Source organism: Pelobates fuscus, chromosome 1 (genome assembly GCF_036172605.1).
Source record: "Pelobates fuscus isolate aPelFus1 chromosome 1, aPelFus1.pri, whole genome shotgun sequence".
NCBI lineage: Eukaryota > Metazoa > Chordata > Amphibia > Anura > Pelobatidae > Pelobates > Pelobates fuscus.
The window spans coordinates 172,733,849-172,758,898 of NC_086317.1; the positions used below are offsets into that span (position 1 = coordinate 172,733,849).

The 25,050-nt window shown below is 46.7% G+C and overlaps 1 protein-coding gene across 1 annotated transcript in view; it reads left to right on the top strand.

The window, feature by feature from the left end:
* Window positions 1–2,061: 2,061 nt before the first annotated feature.
* LMOD1 (leiomodin 1) overlaps window positions 2,062–25,050 on the top strand; it is a 28,746-nt gene continuing 5,757 nt past the window's right edge. The window contains exon 1 of the mRNA XM_063444389.1: window positions 2,062–2,664. Coding sequence (XP_063300459.1) covers window positions 2,440–2,664 — 225 coding nt within the window. The 5' untranslated portion in view covers window positions 2,062–2,439. The remainder of the gene's footprint in view (window positions 2,665–25,050) is intronic.

Genomic DNA, 25,050 nt, shown 5'->3' on the forward strand with positions numbered 1-25,050 from the left:
TTTTTGGGTGTGAGTGAGGATGTTCTGAGCAATATCAGGTGACTTACTGATAACAATTTATGCAGCTAGCATGCCATACAGAACAAGAAGAATGTATATCATTTACTCAGACTGATTTCTTAACTAATTTAGTGTACTTCAAAGACACATTACTGCATCCCTCCCAACATGCTTCTTCCACAATTCCGGACAGGGGGCGTCGCTAGTGACACGAGTCACGTCACAAGCGATGTCCACAATTGGTAAATCACCTGGACAAGGGGTGGTCCTGTTTAAAAAGTAGGTCAGCTGGAAAAAGAAGCAGGCCCACCAGCTGACAGGCAGCTAAGCCTGCCTCATATAACCGCTGCTGATGCTTTTCCTGAATGGTCCGAGTGCCCGCCACACAGCGCGTGCGCATCTAATGTCAGGCAGGGGGACAAATGAGGAGCACTCTCATAGGGTTTGATGGTGCAGAGACCGGTGAGTAAATGTTGGGTAGGCTTTGCAGAGGCAGCACATTCCCTTTAGTTATGAAATTTGTTGTGACCTTATTATGCGATGTAAGTCACCCTCCTGGGTATCACAGGAGGGTGGATTGGTTTATTTGGTTTTAATATATATTTATTGCTCCTGGCTTTAGGGGCCAGAGCCTGGAAATGGTTAATGGTTTATTTTGGTTTTGGTTAAAAGTTATGGTTTTATTGTTATTATTATTAAGGATGATGATGTTTAAATTGAAATTGTGAAATCCATAATAAATGTTCAAGGCCATTCTCCAAATGTTTCAGTTTTATCAAAATAAACATATTGAATTAAGAAGTTGTTTTTATTATATTATGTATCATTAAAGAATGCTCACGGTGCCTAGAGAGATATCAGCTATGCCTCACTGATGATGACTAACAAGGCTGAAACGATTGTCTGCGGTTGCTGTGTCTCTCCTGCAGAAGGAGCTTGCTGCCATTTTGGATCTGGACTGCCCATATAGATTGGACCAGTCTGATATGGTTCAGAGATGTTCTCTCTGTAATGGCACAAGATGAGCTAAAACCAGCTTGAGATCTGAGCGGGGACCCACCGAAGGGCTTCTTCTGATTAATCTTCTTACAAGATGGTCCACAGTCCCATGCACCAGCAAGTCTAGTTCTAACTCTAACTGGCACTTACTGAGTTAATAGCTGAGATTCTGCTTTTGATGGGAACTAAAACACAGTGGGAAGAAAATATAGTGGGTCTGGCCTGCTCAGGCACATCAAGCAGCATAGGGAAACACTATCTCCCCCCACCTATGCTCTTTCCATGTTGCTAGTAAAGTGAAGTAAAATAGAATTAATTTTATGAACCGTGGGTGCAGCTTCTGGCTTCACTAGTAACAGGCAAACATGATCTCTACTCTTTTACCCATTATGGAATTAGGCCCCCTGGGAGGCAGGAGGGGGTGTAGAGGTATTACAGAGTTCTTCCCTCAGTAAATTCCCTGTCATTTGGTTAATCATGACTATGGAAATTATCTAAGCTTCCTTAACCCATGGATTGCCAAAGGGAGGTTAGCACATTGCAGAGCTATACATTGCCACCCTTTCTGGCACACAATGGGTTAAGGATTAAATTAATCAAACTACATACCCCCTATTTGCCGCCCATATCCCAGGAGAGGCTTTCTGTTTTTAGCACTGTTTCTGGTTCTTTCTTTTGACCATTGTTTGTGGACAGAATTTATGAAATGTGCTTGTTTTTCAATTTTAATAAAAAATTGTTGTTTTAATAATGACATGCTGTTCTTTCATGATTTCGGTTTTACTTGTATGTGCTACACTGCCTGCTTTAATGCAGGTGTCCCTCTTCAGTCCAGTTGTTTACATCTGCGTGCATCAATATTTAGAGCCGCATTTTATTCCCTTGACTTGGTTACATCCTCTGTTTTTCTGATTTGCCCACTGATTTCCATAAAAAGCTATGATTTCTCTATCTAAATTTGGGCATGAGCAAAAGATTCACTGGAATGCCCCCAGTCTTTGGGAGGGAGTGCAGGGTGTTCCTCCCTCTGAGAGAAAAAGGGGGTGGACAAATTCATAGCTTGGTGATTGTAAAAACCACAAAATCCTTTTGTTGAAGTTTCTGCGTACATCTGTAAATATCACTTGTTTAAAGAACATTTTGTTTTATTTTTGGATATTTGTCTGTGTTGCAACTTCCAGTGCTGAAAGGAATCCGCACACTTTCATCGTTAAGCTAATTTTCTGTTTGTAAAGTTTTTTTCCCACTTTTTCTTCTGAAGTTTTTGGATAATTTATTTTTCTAGATAAAATCCGTACAGTGCCAGAATCTGCTAAATCCTGTCTTGGAAAAATACATTTTTTTTTTTCTTTCTGCTATTTTGTATCTTATTACAGTCACTCGCTATACATTTCTACATACAGCAATTCACTGCTCTCTTCGTTGCTTAATATATCCAAGATGTCTCGGGTGGCAAAGTATAGACGCCAGGTGAGCGAAGACCCGGACATTGATAACCTTTTGTCCACCTTGTCTCCTGAGGAGATGGAACAACTGGAGAAAGAGTTGGATGCAGGGGACCCAGATGCTGGTGTATCAGCAGGATTCAACAAAGGCCAGACTGAGAGAGCATCCTCACAGAGAGAAGAGAGCAAGAGGCTCGCTCAAAAACAGGCATCAATTGATGTAAGTGCTGATATTTTATGGCTTTAACCCTTAAATACCAATGACTTCACAACAATCTGATATTTAAATATCATATTCCAAAATATAATGTCCTACTCATTCGATGACAAAACTAAATAAGGAAGACTTTCCATGCTGGCATAATGTAAAAAAAATCCTGACATATATGTTATGATAGCAAGAAAACAGAGAGCGAGGGGCATAGTTAATGCGTTGGCATGATATGAGGGAGGAGGAGGTCTCTGCATTGTGGTAAATAGAGGATGATGTCCAAACATAGTTCCATTAAACCCGAGAAAAACTTGACTTTTTAACCTCTTCATGACAGATGACTTGCCAGGATTGCCCGAAATGTTATAGTGGTGGCCTAATTCTTATGGACAGTTATAGAGTTAAAACCACTAGGGACCCTAAAACAATCTTGGCACAGTAATTTGTAGTTGAATAGTTCTGGTGCAGGGAACAGTTAGAAAGTCTAAAGTGAGATTCTCCGCCAATCCTCCTGATTATATCTAAAAGAGTCATTCCACAGTAATATGTAAACTGGAGATCAAATTCACAGCTCATCAGTCATTTGGAGGCATTTTTAACGCACCCAACGTTTTCTGTCAAAATGTTCCTGTGGAAACCTACAATCTAGATACATGCAAATTCTTTAGAGATTTCCCTACATTCTTACCATTACCTAATGATAGAATAATTGAAGATAACAATGCCCATGTAAGATAACGAGGTGCAAAAACATGATAAATTCTATAGTTAATATTATTCCAAAATATGCTGAAAAAATTACTGATGAGACTGGAAACAAAGCATACACAAGATATAGGTACAGCCTGACAGTACAGTTCCTGGCACCACAGTGTTCTGTGTTATTTGAATTAGTTTGCTTTCAAAGCTTTAAGGAGGTATATTGTATAGGAATATTCCATGCAAGGTTACAAAATGTGATATTTGATAATGATAAATTATGTTATAATAGTTTGGGTGGTTAAAGGAGCCTTGCTATTAAAGATCCGCTTTAATTCCCATCTCATGTACCCAGTGGCGTCTCTAGGATTCATTTTTAGGGGGGGCACATGGTGGGCCAGGGACAAAAGTAGGGGGGCACATTTAACCCCGCCCTCGCCGCAGTTTGACCCCGCCCCTGCCGCATGTTAAGCCCCGCCCCCGACACAATGTGTTTTTTTTTGTGTGTTTTTTTTATAATCCCTGGTGGAGGATTCATTATTTTCCACCAGGGATTATTAAAAAAAAAAAACATTTCCCTTGATATAGTGCCATAGTTGCCAACATTTGAGAAATTGGGACATTCAGCGCTCCCTGTACAGTGCTGCTCTCTGTATAATACATGGCTGTGTGTATAATATCCTGGGACAGTCAGTGCTCCCTGTATAGTGTTGCTCTCTGTATAATACATGGCTGTGTGTATAATATCCTGGGACAGTCAGTGCTCCCTGTATAGTGTTGCTCTCTGTATAATACATGGCTGTGTGTATAATATCCTGGGACAGTCAGTGCTCCCTGTATAGTGTTGCTCTCTGTATAATACATGGCTGTGTGTATAATATCCTGGGACAGTCAGTGCTCCCTGTATAGTGCTGCTCTCTGTAAATACAGATCTGTTTGTGTATAATATCCCAAGACAGAGAGCAGCACTATACAGGGAACACTGATTGTCCCAGGATATTATACAGACACAGACCTGTATTATACAGAGAACAGCACTATAGTATTATACAGATAGCTGAGCATATACCCCATGTCCCAATCTCTAGACTACAAGTACCTGTCAACAGCAGCTCCCAGATGCGTGTAACAGGGCTAAAGTGTGCGGCAGCTCACACAGATGATTCAGCGGTAAAGCGCACTCGCTGGCAGAGCCAAACTGGAAAGCAGCCCTGGAAAAAAATTGTATGCCATTCCTACAGGTCAATATACTGACAGACAAAAAACTCTCTGACTCGCACACAGGCTTACTACAGACAAACTCACTTGTATAAACACAAGGCTCACTACAAAGAAGTTCAGGGACACACACATGCTCAATAAATAGAAGCTCACTGACACACACAAGCAGTACCATCTTAACAGTGTTAAGGGCCCCCGGGCAAAGCAGTGCACTGGGGCCCTTCCTACACAACAACTCACAGGAATAAAAATTGTAATTATTGATAGACTGCTGAGTACATACACACAGTACACAAATACGAACACCGAGAAACTTCTAAATACACACACACAGACGTTGCTGAATGCACACAGACGTTGCTGAATGCACACAGACGTTGCTGAATGCACACAGACGTTGCTGAATGTGTATGGATCAGTCTGTGTGTATGGATCAGTCTGTGTGTATGGATGATCAGTCTGTGTGTGTATGGATGATCAGTCTGTGTGTGTATGGATCAGTCTGTGTATGTATGGATCAGTCTGTGTGTGTATGGATCAGTCTGTGTGTGTATGGATCAGTCTGTGTGTGTGTATGGATCAGTCTGTGTGTGTATAGATCAGTCTGTGTGTGTATGGATGATCAGTCTGTGTGTGTATGGATCAGTCTGTGTGTGTATGGATCAGTCTGTGTGTGTATGGATCAGTCTGTGTGTGTATGGATCAGTCTGTGTATGTATGGATCAGTCTCTGTGTGTATGGGTCAGTCTCTGTGTGTATGGGTCAGTCTCTGTGTGTATGGGTCAGTCTGTGTATGTATGGATCAGTTTGTGTATGTATGGGTCAGTCTGTGTGTGTATGGATCAGTCTGTGTATGTATGGGTCAGTCTGTGTATGTATGGGTCAGTCTGTGTATGTATGGGTCAGTCTGTGTGTAGGGGGGTCAGTCTGTGTGTGTATAGGTCAGTCTGTGTGTAGGGGGGTCAGTCTGTATATGTATGGATCAGTCCGTGTGTATGGATCAGTCTGTGTGTAGGGGGGTCAGTCTGTGTGTGTATGGATGATCAGTCTGTGTGTGTATAGATCAGTCTGTGTATGTATGGATCAGTCTGTGTGTGTATGGATCAGTCTGTGTGTGTATGGATGATCAGTCTGTGTGTGTATGGATGATCAGTCTGTGTGTGTATGGATCAGTCTGTGTGTGTATGGATCAGTCTGTGTGTGTATGGATCAGTCTGTGTATGTATGGATCAGTCTCTGTGTGTATGGGTCAGTCTCTGTGTGTATGGGTCAGTCTCTGTGTGTATGGGTCAGTCTGTGTATGTATGGATCAGTTTGTGTATGTATGGGTCAGTCTGTGTGTGTATGGATCAGTCTGTGTATGTATGGGTCAGTCTGTGTATGTATGGGTCAGTCTGTGTATGTATGGGTCAGTCTGTGTGTAGGGGGGTCAGTCTGTGTGTGTATAGGTCAGTCTGTGTGTAGGGGGGTCAGTCTGTGTATGTATGGATCAGTCCGTGTGTATGGATCAGTCTGTGTGTAGGGGGGTCAGTCTGTGTGTGTATGGATGATCAGTCTGTGTGTGTATAGATCAGTCTGTGTATGTATGGATCAGTCTGTGTGTGTATGGATCAGTCTGTGTGTGTATGGATCAGTCTGTGTGTGTATGGATGATCAGTCTGTGTGTGTATGGATGATCAGTCTGTGTGTGTATGGATCAGTCTGTGTGTGTATGGATCAGTCTGTGTGTGTATGGATCAGTCTGTGTATGTATGGATCAGTCTCTGTGTGTATGGGTCAGTCTCTGTGTGTATGGGTCAGTCTCTGTGTGTATGGGTCAGTCTCTGTGTGTATGGGTCAGTCTGTGTATGTATGGATCAGTTTGTGTATGTATGGGTCAGTCTGTGTGTGTATGGATCAGTCTGTGTATGTATGGGTCAGTCTGTGTGTAGGGGGGTCAGTCTGTGTGTGTATAGGTCAGTCTGTGTGTAGGGGGGTCAGTCTGTGTATGTATGGATCAGTCCGTGTGTATGGATCAGTCTGTGTGTAGGGGGGTCAGTCTGTGTGTGTATGGATGATCAGTCTGTGTGTGTATAGATCAGTCTGTGTATGTATGGATCAGTATGTGTGTGTATGGATCAGTCTGTGTGTGTATGGATGATCAGTCTGTGTGTGTATGGATGATCAGTCTGTGTGTGTATGGATCAGTCTGTGTATGTATGGATCAGTCTCTGTGTGTATGGGTCAGTCTGTGTGTAGGGGGGTCAGTCTGTGTATGTATGGATCAGTTTGTGTATGTATGGGTCAGTCTGTGTGTGTATGGATCAGTCTGTGTATGTATGGGTCAGTCTGTGTGTAGGGGGGGTCAGTCTGTGTGTGTATAGGCCAGTCTGTGTGTAGGGGGGTCAGTCTGTGTATGTATGGATCAGTCCGTGTGTATGGATCAGTCTGTGTGTGTATGGATCAGTCTGTGTATGTATGGGTCAGTCTGTGTGTAGGGGGGGTCAGTCTGTGTATGTATGGGTCAGTCTGTGAGTGTATGGGTCCGTCTGTGTATGGGTGTGGGGCGTCAGTCTGTGTATGTATGGGTTTGTCTGTGTAAGGGAAGAGTCTGTGTGTAGGGGGGTCAGTCTGTGTATGTATGGATCAGTCCGTGTGTATGGATCAGTCTGTGTGTAGGGGGGTCAGTCTGTGTGTGTATGGATGATCAGTCTGTGTGTGTATAGATCAGTCTGTGTATGTATGGATCAGTATGTGTGTGTATGGATCAGTCTGTGTGTGTATGGATGATCAGTCTGTGTGTGTATGGATGATCAGTCTGTGTGTGTATGGATCAGTCTGTGTATGTATGGATCAGTCTCTGTGTGTATGGGTCAGTCTGTGTGTAGGGGGGTCAGTCTGTGTATGTATGGATCAGTTTGTGTATGTATGGGTCAGTCTGTGTGTGTATGGATCAGTCTGTGTATGTATGGGTCAGTCTGTGTGTAGGGGGGGTCAGTCTGTGTGTGTATAGGCCAGTCTGTGTGTAGGGGGGTCAGTCTGTGTATGTATGGATCAGTCCGTGTGTATGGATCAGTCTGTGTGTGTATGGATCAGTCTGTGTATGTATGGGTCAGTCTGTGTGTAGGGGGGGTCAGTCTGTGTATGTATGGGTCAGTCTGTGAGTGTATGGGTCCGTCTGTGTATGGGTGTGGGGCGTCAGTCTGTGTATGTATGGGTTTGTCTGTGTAAGGGAAGAGTCTGTGTGTGGGGGGCAGAGTGTGTGTGTATGGGTATGTCTGTGTATGTGTATGGGTCATTCTCTGTAAGTGCTTGAGCTCCATGAGACAGAACTCTCATCTCGTGACCCCCCCCCCCCCCCCCCAGGGACAGGCAGACTTCTCAACCACCATGGATCTGATTGTGACACCCCTCCCTGCAAGGTAAGTTGTTTTTTTAACAACTATTAAAGTAAAAATTGTAAAGCTGTTCACTGTCCCACTCTCTACCCCCCCAAACACAGTACACCCTCTCAGACAGTGACCCCCCCCCACATACAGTACACTCCCACCAACACAGAGTACACCTTTGCATACACACACAGTGCACACCTCACACATCATCTCTTCACCTACATACCTTTATCCCCACAAACACATGCATACATACATACATACATGCTTTACCCCATTACACACCATATCTCATATATATATATATATTAATTAAAGGACCACTATAGGCACCCAGACAACTTCACCACTTCATCTCAATGAAGTGGTCTGAGTGCCAGGCCACTCCAGTGTTAACCCTGCAGCTGTAAACATAGCAGTTTCAGAGAAACTGCTATGTTTACACTAGGGTTAATCCAGCCTCTAGTGGCTGTCTTACAGACAGTCGCTAGAGGCACTTCCGCACTTCTCACTGTGAAAATTGAGAAATGCTTTCCTATGGGCGGTTTGAATGTGCACGCGGGTCTTGCCCCGCATGCGCATTTGGCGCTGACATGGGCAGAAGGAGGAGAGTTCCCAGCGCCGAGGGAGCCCGGCGCTGGAGAAAGGTAAGTGTTTCTAACCCCTTCAGCCCAGCGGGCTACTGTCCTCCCCCCCGGCCCCCACCCCTGGGCGGCGGGTGGGGGCCATAATAGTAGTAGGGGGGGGGACCTACTGTCCTCCCCCCCGGCCCCCACCCCTGGCCGGCGGGTGGGGGCCATAATAGTAATAAAGGGGGGGGGGACCTACTGTCCTCCCCCCCGGCCCCCACCCCTGGACGGCGGGTGGGGGCCATAATGGTAATAAGAGGGGGGGGGACCTACTGTCCTCCCCCCCCCGGCCCCCACCCCTGGGCGGCGGGTGGGGGCCATAATAGTAGTAGGGGGGGGGGGACCTACTGTCCTCCCCCCCGGCCCCCACCCCTGGCCGGCGGGTGGGGGCCATAATAGTAATAGGGGGGGGGGACCTACTGTCCTCCCCCCCCAGGCCCCCACCCCTGGGCGGCGGGTGGGGGCCATAATAGTAGTAGGGGGGGACGACCTACTGTCCTCCCCCCCGGCCCCCACCCCTGGCCGGCGGGTGGGGGCCATAATAGTAATAAGGGGGGGGGGGACCTACTGTCCTCCCCCCCGGCCCCCACCCCTGGGCGGCGGGTGGGGGCCATAATGGTAATAAGAGGGGGGGGACCTACTGTCCTCCCCCCCCCCGGCCCCCACCCCTGGCCGGCGGGTGGGGACCATAATGGTAATAAGAGGGGGGGGACCTACTGTCCTCCCCCCCGGCCCCCACCCCTGGGCGGCGGGTGGGGGCCATCATAGTAATAAGGGGGGGGGGAGACCTACTGCCCCCCCCCGCCCCCACCCCTGGGCGGCGGGTGGGGGCACTAAGTAAATTCCCCCCCCCCCCCCCCCCATCAAGGTGGCTAGGGGTGCCCACGCCCCTAGTCACCCACCCCCCACCCAAATAAAAAATGCCCCTACCTACCCCCCTCACCCTAAAAAATAGTGAGGGGGGAATAAAATTGCTAACCTGTAAAGTAAAATTAAACTTACCATTCGACGTCTTCTTTTTTCTAAAATCTTCATTTTTCAGCCCCAAAAAAGGCCAAATAAAAAACCATCATAGCCGTCGAACTAAAAATAAAATAAAAAACCCGAGCGCAAAAAAAAAAACCTGACGAAAAAGAAAAAACCCGAGCGCACAAAAAAATAATCCATCTTCACCCATGGAGGGCTCCGCGCAGACTGAGCTCCGCAGGGCGGGGCAAGGCTTATAAAGCCTTGCCCCGCCCTGCAATTAGCCTAAGAACACTCTGATTGGTGGGTTTAAGCCAATCAGAGTGCTCTTTGTCATTTTACAAGCGTGGGAAAGTTCTTTGGAATTTTCCCACGCTTGTAAAATGTCACAGAGCACTGTGATTGGATGGCTTGAAATCCATCCAATCACAGTGCTCTGTGTCATTTTACAAGCGTGGGAAAGTTCTTTGGAATTTTCCCACGCTTGTAAAATGACACAGAGCACTGTGATTGGATGGCTTGAAATCCATCCAATCACAGTGCTCTGTGTCATTTTACAAGCGTGGGAAAGTTCTTTGGAATTTTCCCACACTTGTAAAATGACAGCACTGTGATTGGATGGATTTCAAGCCATCCAATCACAGTGCTCTGTGTCATTTTACAAGCGTGGGAAAGTTCCAAAGAACTTTCCCACGCTTGTAAAATGACACAGAGCACTGTGATTGGATGGATTTCAAGCCATCCAATCACAGTGCTCTGTGTCATTTTACAAGCGTGGGAAAGTTCCAAAGAACAACCGAACAAACAAACGAACAAATTTTTTTGTGCGCTCGGGTTTTTTCTTTTTCGTCAGGTTTTTTTTTTGCGCTCGGGTTTTTTATTTTATTTTTAGTTCGACGGCTATGATGGTTTTTTATTTGGCCTTTTTTGGGGCTGAAAAATGAAGATTTTAGAAAAAAGAAGACGTCGAATGGTAAGTTTAATTTTACTTTACAGGTTAGCTATTTTATTCCCCCCTCACTATTTTTTAGGGTGAGGGGGGTAGGTAGGGGCATTTTTTATTTGGGTGGGGGGTGGGTGACTAGGGGCTTGGGCACCCCTAGTCACCTTGATGGGGGGGGGGGGAATTTACTTAGTGCCCCCACCCGCCGCCCAGGGGTGGGGGCGGGGGGAGGACAGTAGGTCCCCCCCCCATTATCGTTATGGCCCCCACCCGCCGCCCAGGGGTGGGGTCCGGGGGCTGGAGGACAGTAGGTCCCCCCCCCCTTTTTTCCATTAGGGCCCCCACCCGCCGCCCAGGGGTGGGGTCCGGGGGCTGGAGGACAGTAGGTCCCCCACCCCTTATTACTATTATGGCCCCCACCCGCCGCCCAGGGGTGGGGGCCGGGGGGTGGAGGACAGTAGGTCCCCCCCCCCTTATTACTATTATGGTCCCCCCCCCCTTATTACTATGATGGCCCCCACCCGCCGCCCAGGGGTGGGGGCCAGGGGGGGGAGGACAGTAGGTCCCCCCCCCCCCCTTATTACTATTATGGCCCCCACCCGCCGCCCAGGGGTGGGGGCCTGAGGGGAGGACAGTAGGTCCCCCCTCATTCCCATTATGGCCCCCACCCGCCGTCCAGGGGTGGGGGCCGGCGGGGGAGGACAGTAGGTCCCCCGTCCCCCCCTTATTACCCTTTTTTTTTTTTTTTTTACAGTGAGCAGCCACAGGCTGCTCACTGTTTAGTGGACATGCCCCTACTCGCGATATAGCGAGTAGGGACATTGGGGAGATTTTAATCTCCCTTGTGCTATTATGGGGGTCATATTGACCCCCATAGAGTGAGGAGGGGACCTGGGGGGCTTATGAAGTGGTGGGGAGCACTGCTCCCTGCCGCTTCTGTCTTTACATATTGCAAGGAGGGAGCTGCACGCCGGTAGCTCCCTCCTTGTAATAAACCGAACAAACAAACGAACACTGATACACAGTGTTAGTTTGTTCGTCTGATTTTTTCTATTCATTCATTCGTCTGTCTGATGAATGAATAGGTGAAATTCCCGTTCGCATGTCCAGATGTTTCACTGGGCATGTGCGGGAATCTCAGGGCTATCTAGTGTGGGCAGATGACGTGTCCCACAGGGACTTCACCTACCCACACAAAGATGGCGGCGCCCTGAATATAGATCGGGGCAGAAAATAAAGAATAAAAAATAGGTAATGTGGGGGGCATAGGGGCATTTGGGGATGACTAGGGGGTCGATTGGATGTAGTTGAGGCGGGAGGGGGGTTAAAAAAACAAAACGGAATTCGGCATGACAGTGCCGCTTTAAATCCACCCAGCCTTTGGGAGAGATGAGTGGATTTTTCCCTGGCGTCCAGTGTGTCTACTCCCAGTCTGCCTGCAGTTTCTCTCTGCTCCTCTGCGCGCTCTCTGAAGTGATGCTGGGGGTGGAGTGACGTCATGTTACTAAACAGCGCACAAGGAGCAGAGAGGAACTTCAGGAAGGTTACTGCTCCCTCTCGCACCATCTCCATGCTCCCTGCGGCGGACGGCTCTAATGTTTCCTGCGCGGCTTAGCAAAGGGCTGACAAATGCAAGGTGCCAGGGTGAAATGTCTAGTCGTCATGGCGACCTGGCACCTGGAATTTGACGAGCCCTCTGTGTGTGCATGTATGTGCCCCCCTTATTTTGTCTCTGGCCCCTTATGTGCCCCACTAAGTATGAACCCTGGAGACGCCACTGCTGCTGAGTCCTAGATACACACACACACAGACTGCTGAGTCCATACACACACACAGACTGCTGAGTCCATACACACGCACACAGACTGCTGAGTCCATACACACGCACACAGACTGCTGAGTCCATACACACACACATACTGCTGAGTCCATACACACACACAGACTGCTGAGTCCATACACACACACAGACTGCTGAGTCCATACACACACACAGACTGCTGAGTCCATACACACAGACACACAGACTGCTGAGTCCATACACACACAGACTGCTGAGTCCATACACACACACAGACACACAGACTGCTGAGTCCATACACACACAGACTGCTGAGTCCATACACACACAGACCGCTGAGTCCATACACACACAGACTGCTGAGTCCATACACACACAGACTGCTGAGTCCATACACACACAGACTGCTGAGTCCATACACACACAGACTGCTGAGTCCATACACACACAGACTGCTGAGTCCATACACACACAGACTGCTGAGTCCATACACACACAGACTGCTGAGTCCATACACACACAGAGACACAGACTGCTGAGTCCATACACACACAGACTGCTGAGTCCATACACACACACAGACACAGACTGCTGAGTCCATACACACACACAGACACAGACTGCTGAGTCCATACACACACAGACTGCTGAGTCCATACACACACAGACTGCTGAGTCCATACACACACAAACTGCTGAGTCCATACACACACAGACTGCTGAGTCCATACACACACAGACTGCTGAGTCCATACACACACAGACTGCTGAGTCCATACACACACAGACTGCTGAGTCCATACACACACAGAGACACAGACTGCTGAGTCCATACACACACACAGACTGCTGAGTCCATACACACACACAGACTGCTGAGTCCATACACACAGACACACAGACTGCTGAGTCCATACACACACAGACTGCTGAGTCCATACACACACACAGACACACAGACTGCTGAGTCCATACACACACAGACTGCTGAGTCCATACACACACAGACCGCTGAGTCCATACACACACAGACTGCTGAGTCCATACACACACAGACTGCTGAGTCCATACACACACAGACTGCTGAGTCCATACACACACAGACTGCTGAGTCCATACACACACAGACTGCTGAGTCCATACACACACAGACTGCTGAGTCCATACACACACAGACTGCTGAGTCCATACACACACAGAGACACAGACTGCTGAGTCCATACACACACAGACTGCTGAGTCCATACACACACACAGACACAGACTGCTGAGTCCATACACACACACAGACACAGACTGCTGAGTCCATACACACACAGACTGCTGAGTCCATACACACACAGACTGCTGAGTCCATACACACACAGACTGCTGAGTCCATACACACACAAACTGCTGAGTCCATACACACACAGACTGCTGAGTCCATACACACACAGACTGCTGAGTCCATACACACACAGACTGCTGAGTCCATACACACACAGACTGCTGAGTCCATACACACACAGAGACACAGACTGCTGAGTCCATACACACACACAGACACAGACTGCTGAGCAGAGGCGGCTCTAGACTTTATGAGGCCTTAGGCGTAACTCAAACATGAGGCCCCACTAACAAAAATGTGTCACATATACACATTGATGCACAGTTTACCTGTGTATGTGCCTGAGAGTGTGTCTGACAGAGAGTATCCTTGTGTGTGAGAATGTATGTCTCTGTGAGCATGTTTGCGTTTTTGTCTGAGACTGAAGTGTGTTGTGTGTATGGCGGGTGATGGTGTGAGGGGGTGATGGTGAGAGGGAAAGGGGGGTGATGGTGAGAGGGAGAGCGGGGTGATGGTGAGAGTGAGCGGGGGTGATGTGAGAAGGAAGGAGGTGATGTGAGAAGGAGGGGGTGATGTGAGAGTGGAGGGGGGGTGATGTGAGAGTGGAGGGGGGGTGATGTGAGAGTGGAGGGGGATTGATGGTGAGGGTGGTGAGAGGGTGAGGCTGAGGGGGGTGGGGGGTGAGGCTGAGGGTGGTGAGGAGTGAGGCTGAGGGGGGTGGGGGGTGATGGTGAGGGGGTGATGCTGCAGGTGGTTGGGGTGGGGGGGTGATGGTGAGGGGGGTTATGCTGAGGGTGGTGGGGGTGGTGAGGCTGAGGGTGGTGGGGGGGTGCTGAGGCTGAGGGTGGTGGGGGGTGCTGAGGGTGGTGGGGGGTGCTGAGGCTGAGGGGGTGAGGCTGAGGGTGGTGGGGAGGGTGGTGAGGCTGAGGGTATTGAGGAGGGTGGGGAGGCTGAGGTTATTGGGGAGGGTGAGGGTGGTGTGGGGTGCTGAGACGGAGGGTGGTGGGGGGTGCTGAGGCTGAAGGTGGTGGGGAGGGTGGTGGGGCTGAGGCTATTGGGGAGGGTGGGGAGGCTGAGGTTATTGGGGAGGGTGGGGAGGCTGAGGGTGGTGTGGGGTGCTGAGGCTGAGGGTTGTGGGGTGCTGAGGGTGGTGGGGGTGGTGGGGAGGGTGGGGAGGGTGGGGAGGCTGAGGTTATTGGGGAGGCTGAGGTTATTGGGGAGGGTGGGGAGGCTGAGGGTGGTGGGGGTGCTGAGGCTGAGGGTGGTGTGGGGTGCTGAGGGTGGGGAGGAGGGTGGTGAGGCTGGCTGAGGGTGGTAGGGAGGGTGATGAGGAGGGTGGTAGTGAGGCTGAGTCCATACAAACTTCCTCACTAGCAGACACCCCCCCCCCCCCCCTACCTGTCCCTGGAGGCAGCCATCTTCCATGCTTTCCAGCAGCAGCATGGGCTGCTGCTTAACGGCGGGGGCGGGGCTTGTGTGCGGGAGGCGGGGCTTCGTGTGGGGGCGGGGCCTTGCCGGGGAGCCTGTCAGTGCTCCCTCCAGCCCCAGACAGCCCCCTGCACAGTTCTAGCTGCTCTGCCCTGCATTCCCTCGGGCTGTAACAGGCTGTTACAGCCCGAGGGAATATAATTTTAACACATGGCCAGCAGGTTGCTGGCATTTGGTGGGACACAAGGGGGGGGCACAGCATGATGTAGGGGGGGGGCCAAGGCCCCCTCTGGCACCCCCCTAGCGACGCCACTGCATGTACCACCTCTATTTAAAATTATTTTCTATCCCCCCTTTTTTTTCTCTTTCATCTCTTCCCTAGCTTCTCCTTCTGCCAGTATTCCACATTCCGGCTCATTTTTCACCACCTATTTACCCCTGACCTCCAAGATCTACTATTTCTTTATTTCAGTTTGTTAATCTGTTTTTCTTTGCCAGCTTCTCTCTCTCACGCAGTTTCTCTTTTACAAATGTCACTTCACCTGCTCATAATTCACTTCTAATTTTATCCAGTCTAGTTCTTTTAACTCTCTTCTTACCTTTCTTGTGTCTGTTTTTCTGTCCTCCTAGTTGATTAACCATTTTTTTCTTTTATGATGGTATCTGTTTTATCTCGTCTACATTGCATTTTCGCTCCCTTTGAATACAGTTTATGCCTCTCTGTCTCCTCAATTCCCACTGCTGTTTTTATCCTTTATCCCGATCCCTAATCTACCTCCTCTCTGTCTCCCATCTGTCCTTATTACCACACCTCTGCCCCTTGACTCATTAGGCAGTTAAGACATTAAGGGCCACTGGTTAATATTTAGGCTGCCATACACAGGAGTGGGCAGCAAACTGGGCCCTAGAGCAAAACTGGATCACAAATCGAACTACCCTCCTCTTGAATCTATTCCGAACATGGCAAAATTATAGTAAAGCAAGTATTGTTATTACCCTATATTTGGTTGCAGCATTTAGAGGAGGGGTCCACATAGAAATTTACCACATATACTCCTAACCTATTATACTCTATAATAATGTAAGAGGAGTGAGACTCCTGATACATAAAATAATGCCGGGAAGCAGTGCTGTCAAATAAAGTCCTCAGTTCCAGATCCCAGTGGAGCAATATGGGGAAAAAAGAGGACAAGAATTCAAATATGGTGTAGTATATAGGGTGTAGTGATATTAGAATAAAATAATATGCACTTACAATTTTCTGGAGTTTGAGATCAGTTCCAGATATATGAGCCTGGATGGTACAATCCCTATGTGAGGATATGCTTTTGACTTTCAGCATATCTTCAAATGGGGATTGCGCCGTCCAGACGCATATATCTGGAGCTGATCTGAAGCTCCAGAAAATTTTAAGTGCATATTATTTTATTCTAATATCACTACACCCTAAATACTACACTATATTTGGATTCTTGTCCTCTTTTATTCCCATATTGCTCCACTGGGATCTGGAACTGATGACTTTATTTGAAAGCGTTGCTTCCCGGCATACTTTTATCTATGCTCTATAATAAGTCCTAAAGTGCATAGGTCTTGGGAAAGTTTACAGAGGCTGTTCAGTAAGGTAGAACTTTAATTTGTATAATTGCAGTCAATTTTGGAACTTAATGTGGGGATAAACATGCATGTCTTGATCATTTATCTAGGACAATGGTAGGCAACCTTTGGCACTCCAGATGCTGTGGACTACATCTCCTATAATGCTCTTGCAGCCATTATACTGGAAAGCATCAGCGGAGATGTAATCCACAAAGTCACTGCAAATGTTACATAGGCTGAAAAGAGACATTTGTCCATCAAGTTCAGCCTTCCTCACGTTTGTTTTTTGCTGTTGATCCAAAAGAAGGCAAAAAAAACTAATTTGAAGCATTTCCAATTTTGCAACAAACTAGGGAAAAAAATTCCCTGTTGACCCCAGAATCATTCAGTCAGATTTATCCTTGGATCAAGAAGGTATTACCCTACAGTTGAAAGATTATATAATTGAATATTCTGTTTTTGCAAGTATGCATCTAGTTGCTGTTTAAACTTCTGTATGGACGCTGATAAAACCACTTCTTCAGGCAGAGAATTCCACATCCTTATTGTTCTTACAGTAAAAAAAAAAAAGCCTTCCTTTGCCTTAGACTAAATCTTCTTTCTTCCAGTCTAAACGCATGACCTCGTGTCCTGTGTATAGTCCTGTCTGTGAATAGAGTTCCACACAATGGTTTGTGTTGGCCTCGGATATATATGTATAATGTTATCATATCACCTCTGAGGCAAAGTTTTTCTAAACTAAAGAGGTTTACATTTGTTAATGTTTTTTTGTTTTTTTTTTGTATTTTGTATTTTTGTTGTGCATAGCATCAATACAGACAAGCTCGGGGTGCCCCAACAGCAATCCTCAAGCGTATGCATAACATTAGGAGCAACAGAGGGATCAAGCACATTTTTAAAATGTATTATAATACTTGTCTAGCTAGGAGGCATATGAGTGGAAATATATGCAAGCTTGATACTACTAATATAGTATAGACTTCACTTGATAGGCATTTGTATGACAGTGCTGTAATAAACATAATGCTTCAGTGGGGCTAGCCTAAAGTGTGTACTCTGATGTAAGGTGTGATGCCTCTGTGTGTGGAGGAGGGTAAAACAAACATGCTTAACTGTATTAAAAAGACTAACAGGTTTCCACATGATGGTATAATATTCAAGAGTATGTCTGCCTAGTGCACATAGATTAGGTAGATTCAGGAGTTAAACATAAAGATGAGAAGTTAGCTACTAAGCAAACCTACGGGTGAACAAATGTATAGTTCTCATGGCATGTACGTGGGTAAAGAATGTAAGGAGCCTGGCATGCCAGTCCACCTGTACCTAGCCGATGCCCAGTCTGGAGGCCTTGACTGTAGCCCTGGGATGGACGTCTATGATGTTTCTCTGCTGGGTCCCTGTATTCCGCGCCCGTGCGTGTACTTTGCGGTGGTGTATGCATCTTCAACCTGGGCCCTGTGCCGGGCAGATTGCAGAGATAGCGGCTCGTTGGGGGCAAGGTAAGTCCACTCTCCAGTCCCAGGCCTGTATGAGAACCGACAAATTTAGACCACGGACCCGGTCTCCTCTGTGGTCCGAGTCCCTCCCAGGACAGGAGTGGCAGGGGGACATGATGGTTAGTTGTCGCCTGTGGTGGCCATCCCTCCTTCCATGTGGGCGTTGTCTCCGGGGCAAGCCCCTGGTGGCCCACGGCCCAGGTAGGCCATTAATATGAGTTGCAGGCTTGTCAAATGTAGCTAGGCCCGAGGGGGTCCTCCTCGCTCTCCGGCTCATGCCTCTCCGCTCTTCCACTTGGTGTTGGAGCGGCATTATGGGTTGGCAGTTCTCCAGAGCTTTCCAGAACCTTCAGAAGTGTTCGTTCAGCCGCTGCAGTATGCGGTCCACAGAGCTAAGGGCTCTCTCCAGGCTGGATCTCAGACGCCATCTTAGTTCGGCACTCCGAGCTTGACTAGGCCCCGTTTCAGGTATGGAGGTAGGTGCCTTGTTGTTGTGTTCAGATAGTCGCGTAGGGACCAGGATGACACCCGCCAGTCCGGGGGAGGGGGTAGGAGAGTGCCCAGACTAGTGAGCTATCGATGAGCGGGAAGATCGGCCGCTTCTCCCTAGCTCCGGTGTAGCAGGCCGCAGCGGCGGTACTCTGGTCTCCCTTGATTAAACGGCTCGTCTAGGTCGTAAGTCATAGTTACATAGTTACATAGTTACATAGCTGAAAAGAGACTTGCGTCCATCAAGTTCAGCCTTCCTCACATATGTTTTTTGCTGTTGATCCAAAAGAAAAAACAGTTTGAAGCACTTCCAATTTTGCAACAAGCTAGGAAAAAAATTCATTCTTGACCCCAGAATGGCAGTCAGATTTATCCTTGGATCAAGCAGTTATTACCCTACATTGAAAGATTATATCCTTGAATATTCTGTTTTTGCAAGTATGCATCTAGTAGCTGTTTGAACATCTGTATGGACTCTGATAAAACCCCTTCTTCAGGCATGGAATTCCACCTCCTGATTGTTCTTATAGTAAAAAAACCTTTCCTTTGCCTTAGACGAAATCTTCTTTCTTCTATTCTAAACGCATGACCTCGTGTCCTATGTAAAGTCTGGTTTGTGAATAGATTTCCACACAATGGTTTGTATTGGCCTCTAATATATTTGTATAATGTTATCATATCCCCTCTCAGGCGACGCTTTTCTAAACTAAATAGGTTTACATTTGTTAACCTTTCTTCATAGCTGATATGTTCCATTCCTTTTATTAATTTTGTAGCCCGCCTCTGCACTTTTTCTAGTGCCATAATATCCTTCTTTAGAACAGGTGCCCAAAATTGCACAGCATATTCAATGTGTGGTCTTACCAGTGATTTATAAAGAGGCAAAATGATATTCTCGTCCCGAGAATGAATGCCCTTTTTCATGCATGACAATACCCTACTGGCCTTGGCCACTGCTGATTGACATTGCACATTGTTGCATAGTTTGTTGTCTATAACAATTCCCAAGTCCTTTTTGTGTGTTCTTATCCCTAATTCGCTTCCATTAAGGGTATACATTGCTTGTGTATTCTTTACGCCGAAGTTCATAAGTGCATAAGTCGTGTCATTGGGTCCCCTTGAAGCTCTATATCGCCCCTCAATGGGTTAAATTGCTGGTTAACCGGGTTTAATACCATATAAATTGCTTATTCCAGCGGCAGCCTGGGACACACACGTCTGCTCCTCTCGATGGTTAGGCTCCGCCCCCTGTTAATCTTTCTTCATAGCTAAAATGTAGGTTTAAATTTGTCAACCTTTCTTCATAGCTAAAATGTTCCATTCCTTTTATTAATTTTGTAGTCCACCTCTGCACTTTTTCTAGTGCCATAATATCCTTCTTTAGAACAGGTGCCCAAAATTGCACAGCATATTCAAGATGTGGTCTTACCAGTGATTTATAAATAGGCAAAATTATATTCTCATCCCAAGAATTAATGCCCTTTTTCATGCATGGCAATACCTTACTGGCCTTAGCCACTGCTGATTTACATTGCACATTGTTGCAGAGTTTGTTGTGTACAACAATTCCCAAGTCCTTCTCGTGTGTTGTTATCCCTTATTCGCTTCCATTTAGGGTATAACTTGCTTGTGCATTATTTACGCCGAAGTGCATAACTTTGCATTTTTCTACATTAAATTTCATCTGCCATTTGAGTGCCTAGTTCCCAAGTCTATCTAAATCCCTCTGCAGCAAAGTAATATCTTGCTCACATTGTATTACTTTACAGAGTTTTGTGTCATCTGCAAACACTGAAACATGACTAATACTTTTTTCAAGATAATTAATAAATATGTTAAATAGAAGGGGTCCCAGAACAGACCCCTGAGGGACACCACTTGCCACCTCTGTCCAGCTTGAAAATGTACCATTAATGACAACTCTCTGTACTCTATTTTTAAGCCAATCTTCTACCCAAGAACAAGCATTTTCATGTAGACTGATTTCTTTGAGTTTGAACACTAATCTATTGTGTGGAACCGTATCAAATGCCTTGGCAAAATCCAAGTAAATCACATCCACTGCAACATGCTGATCTATACTTCTAATTACTTCTTCGTAGAATGCAATCAAGTTAGTTGGACATGACCTGTGCTTCATAACGTTCTTCTCAAGAATTCTTGAATATTATCCCTTAATAACTTTTCAAATACTTTCCCAGCCACAGAAGTTAAGATGTTCCATCTTTGCTCAATGCATGTAGTTTGACTCATACTTTTTAATACACCCCTCCCTATTTGTTTTTTTAATATGTCCTAGAAAAGCAGCTAATGTGCTTGGGAAGGTAAGTAAGTGAATGTACAGATAGCTGGCAACTGTGGCATGCTGGCACCTCAGCAGACATCCCAGTTGGCAGAATTTTTGCTTTAGAATAAAGGAGTCTGGGTGATGGAGAGACAGTGACGAGGCCAAGAATAGCTATTGTCTAACCTAGACAATATGCAAATTTCTCATTTTCATTATGGGAAGCTCACAGACATTAGCAAAATTCACAACCTACTAATGTGAACACAGATGCTTCTGAACATAGAGAACACATTTCTGAGGATAAGAATTAGTTTAGCATCACATCATGGTAATTGTAGTTCACAAACATCAGAATTACTTTTTTGCTAACAGGAACTGCAGATGTTTATAAACTACAATTCATGTGATGTTTATATAGCCCATAGACTGAATCAACATCAATGGATTTGTTATTCTTTTTGATATGCAAACAGATGTGGCTACATTGCTTAGATTCATTCAAATGCATATTTTTCCTTACAATCATCTGTCCTTTAGTTCATTTCTGTTTAGGTCTGCTGTGTGAGAAAATGTTGCATCCTGAAATGCCTTACTGCTTAGTACACCCATGGTCAGAAAAAGGGGTAATAACTTTACATCTTCACAGGCTTCTACCCCATTGTAAAAACTGCTAAGAACAATAAAACAAGTAATCTGTGCATACATCTTTTAGACTACCAATAACAACAATAAGCCTGAAAAAGGAGTCATAATTTACAACATGTTGGGTTATCTTGCCCCTATTTGCCCCTAACAATGGAGGTGACATTTAAAACAGCTGTAATGACTCTTATAATTGCAGCACTATCACAACAGCACTCTACAGCAGGAGTGCCCAAAAGGTAGATCCCCAGATCTTGTAGAACTACAACTCAACCATGATGCTTTATATGCCTTTTGAATGACAAAGAAAAGCATTATGGAATCTCGGCCACGTTCAGTGCCTTGTCCCGGTCATATTGTCCCCTGGTTTTCACCCCCTTACCAATTGGCTAGGAAGGTGCTTTTTGGAGGAGATATACATCTTGTCCGGGAGACCAATTGCTCCCTATGAGTGGGAGGGAGCCCCCCCTGTCTCCAACAGCCAGAGCTCTTGTTAAGACCATGTGCCCTCCGCATAGAACTATTTTCAGCCTGAACTCTCTTAGCAACAGGCCAGAACTTTAACCCCGTGTCGTTTGGGCAATACCCAAGAGATCCGAGAGCTATTTTCACTGAATAGGTGCTTGGATCAGACCTTTTAGGAATATATAATACAATGTTTTTTTATTTATATTTTTGCCATCATTATTTATCTTTTTGCGATCTTTGTGATAGCAGACACAATTATTTCCCAGACAGAGGCGCCTGGGTGAGTTTACTGTGTACTGATGTTTGGGTAAGCAGGTGCTATATTCAATATTCGTCTTGCGGGATCTGGGAGAGTGTTATTGGGGGCATGCGCCTTCGTTGTCTTTGGCCCCTTAAAGGGGAAGTAACCTATTTCACATCTGGACTAACACTCAATTTATATCTGTTCCCTAGCCTATCAGCTCACACTTAGCCCTATGTATACCTCCCTTTGACATCACTTCCTTGCCCTGCCCTGGTCTTTGTAGCCCAAGAGTGCCTTTATTTAGTGTAGACTTTTCTGATATTTGACTTTGGCTTGTTTCTCGTTTATCCATTCTTCTGGTATCCTTGGCCCTTGGCATTCTTCTACATTCATCCTTCTGCCTTCAATCCTGATCTTGGTCTGTCTGACTATTCTACACTTCTTGCTGTACTTATATTCATGTTAAGTCCGGCCATTTAAGGCCTGGTAATACGTCTTTATTTGTGTATTGTTAAGAACCCCTTAGTTTGCATGGTAGGTATATTGACATTGACAGAGAGACTTACAACAGAGGTACCACTCTAGCTACAGGAGCTCTGTTACATCTGGTGGCAGTGGCAGGATTCTCTCCCGACTGAATGAATGTCCCGAGCAAGAAAACAAATGGACCAGCAGTACCAACTACTAAAGTGAACCATGTTGAAGAATCTACTGGAAGTTCGAGAGCGAGCAATAAGTAAAAAACCTCACTCATCGCCGAACTTATGGAGAGTGACAGATCTAGTACCTCCTCACAAGGATCACAGAAGAATATGAATTCCAGAGGGATGTACGATGGTGGCTAGCAACTTGGGCTCAAACCCCTTGAAGGACATGATCTTGCAAGTGATGGTTCAAGCGATTGAGGTACTGAAAGCCCGAGTGCCAACCGTTCTGGCCCCCGCCAGCATGCACTGATGACTTGACTACCGGCCTGCACCTACCCGACTACCCAGACACCGGAAGCAGCCCCCCTCTGAAAAATGAGACCGCTATGCCACAGGTGCAATCAACTGGGGCACATCAAAATAAACTGCCCGCTCTGGAACCGAGGAGGATGGGATCACCCCCAAACTCATTATACACGAGCCGCTGCACATTGTATCCATGGCAAGCCACTATGGGGGAACCCCACTTGCATACCCTGAACACATCCCGGCTCCTCCGAAGAGTACCGGACGGTACTACATGAGGTAGGCATTTTTCAGGAATATTGCAGGACCTGCAACACTTGACAGAGGGTGGGAAAAAGAGGGGACCACCCTATGGGAAAGTTGAATCCCCTACCTATAGTCGAGGAACCATTCTACTGGGTAGCGGTGGACATAGTGGGGCCCTGAGTAATCCCAGCCCCTCAGTGAAGAGATACATCCTAACCGTGGTAAACTATGCCAACCGGTACCCTGAGGCCATAGCCCTTACAGAAACCGTAGAGGCACTAGTTATAGTATTCACCCGATTGGGTTTCCCAGAGAGATCATGTCCAATCAGGGAACCCAATTCACAGCTGCAATAACCCAACTCTGTTAGCGCTGCAGGGTTAAACCCATCCTAAATTCCCTTTACCACCCCCAAACGAATGGGCTATGTGAACATTTTAAAGGCACCTTTAAACAAATGCTTCGGACTTTCACAGCCTTGTGTAAAAACTGGGGAAAATTTCTACCCCACCTCCTATTTGCCTACAGGGAAGTACCTCAAAAGTCCACAGGCTTCTCACCCTTCGAACTACTGCATGGATTGAGGTTGAGGAGGCCACTAGACCTTATATGGGAGCTCTGGGATGGGGACATGGTAAAAGGAAGGACCGCCATCATCCCAGATATGAGGGACCGATTGCAATCACTAATTGAATCCATTCGGAAGAACTTGCGATTGACCCAACAGCACCAGAAATACGGGTATGAACAAGGTGCCAGGGATAGAAATAGATAAAAAAGTCCTAGCCCTTAGACCCATTAAGCAAGACATATTGCAGGCCGAATGGCAGGGACTGTATCAAATAGTGGAGTGCATCAGCAACACTACATATATAGTGCCTACTGTCAGGATGTAAGGGTACAGAAGCCCTTTCAAGTTTTACCTAGAAAGACTGGCGGAATTGGCGGCGGTATGTGCCCCAGCTTTCAAGGACAGTGGCTACCTCCCCTTACCCGACTTACTAACCAGGTCTCCAGGGACCATAGAACAAGTCAGTCTGGAGACCAAACTTAGCCCTACTAAGAGAGAGCATGCTTCCCGACTGCAGTGGGGACACCAAGATATGTTTTCAGCAGTGCCGGGATACACTACCCTGGCAGTTCATCAGGTTGAGACCCAAGGACATGCGCCCTCATGGCAGCAACCATATCAGATCCCCCAGGCAGTCAGAGAAAGTAAGATTCAGAACATGCTAGAGTTAGGAGTGATAGAACCTGCCCTACCTCTCTGGTAGTCCTAGTACCGAAGCAGGATGGTATGAACCACTTCTGTATTGACTACCACAAATTAACGACTGAACAGTAACCGACACCTACCCCATTCCCCGGGTAGATGAATTACTGGACCGAATGACCGGAGGAAATTACCTGACTACCATCAACCTGTGCAAAGGTTATTGGCAAATATTTTTCAAAGGATGACTGACCAGCTTCTGGAGGGATTTCAGGACTATGCATTTGTGTACCTGGATGATATTGCCATTTTCAGTCACACAGGGGAAGCCCACCTCGTACACATTTCAATGGTACTTGACTGGATCTGT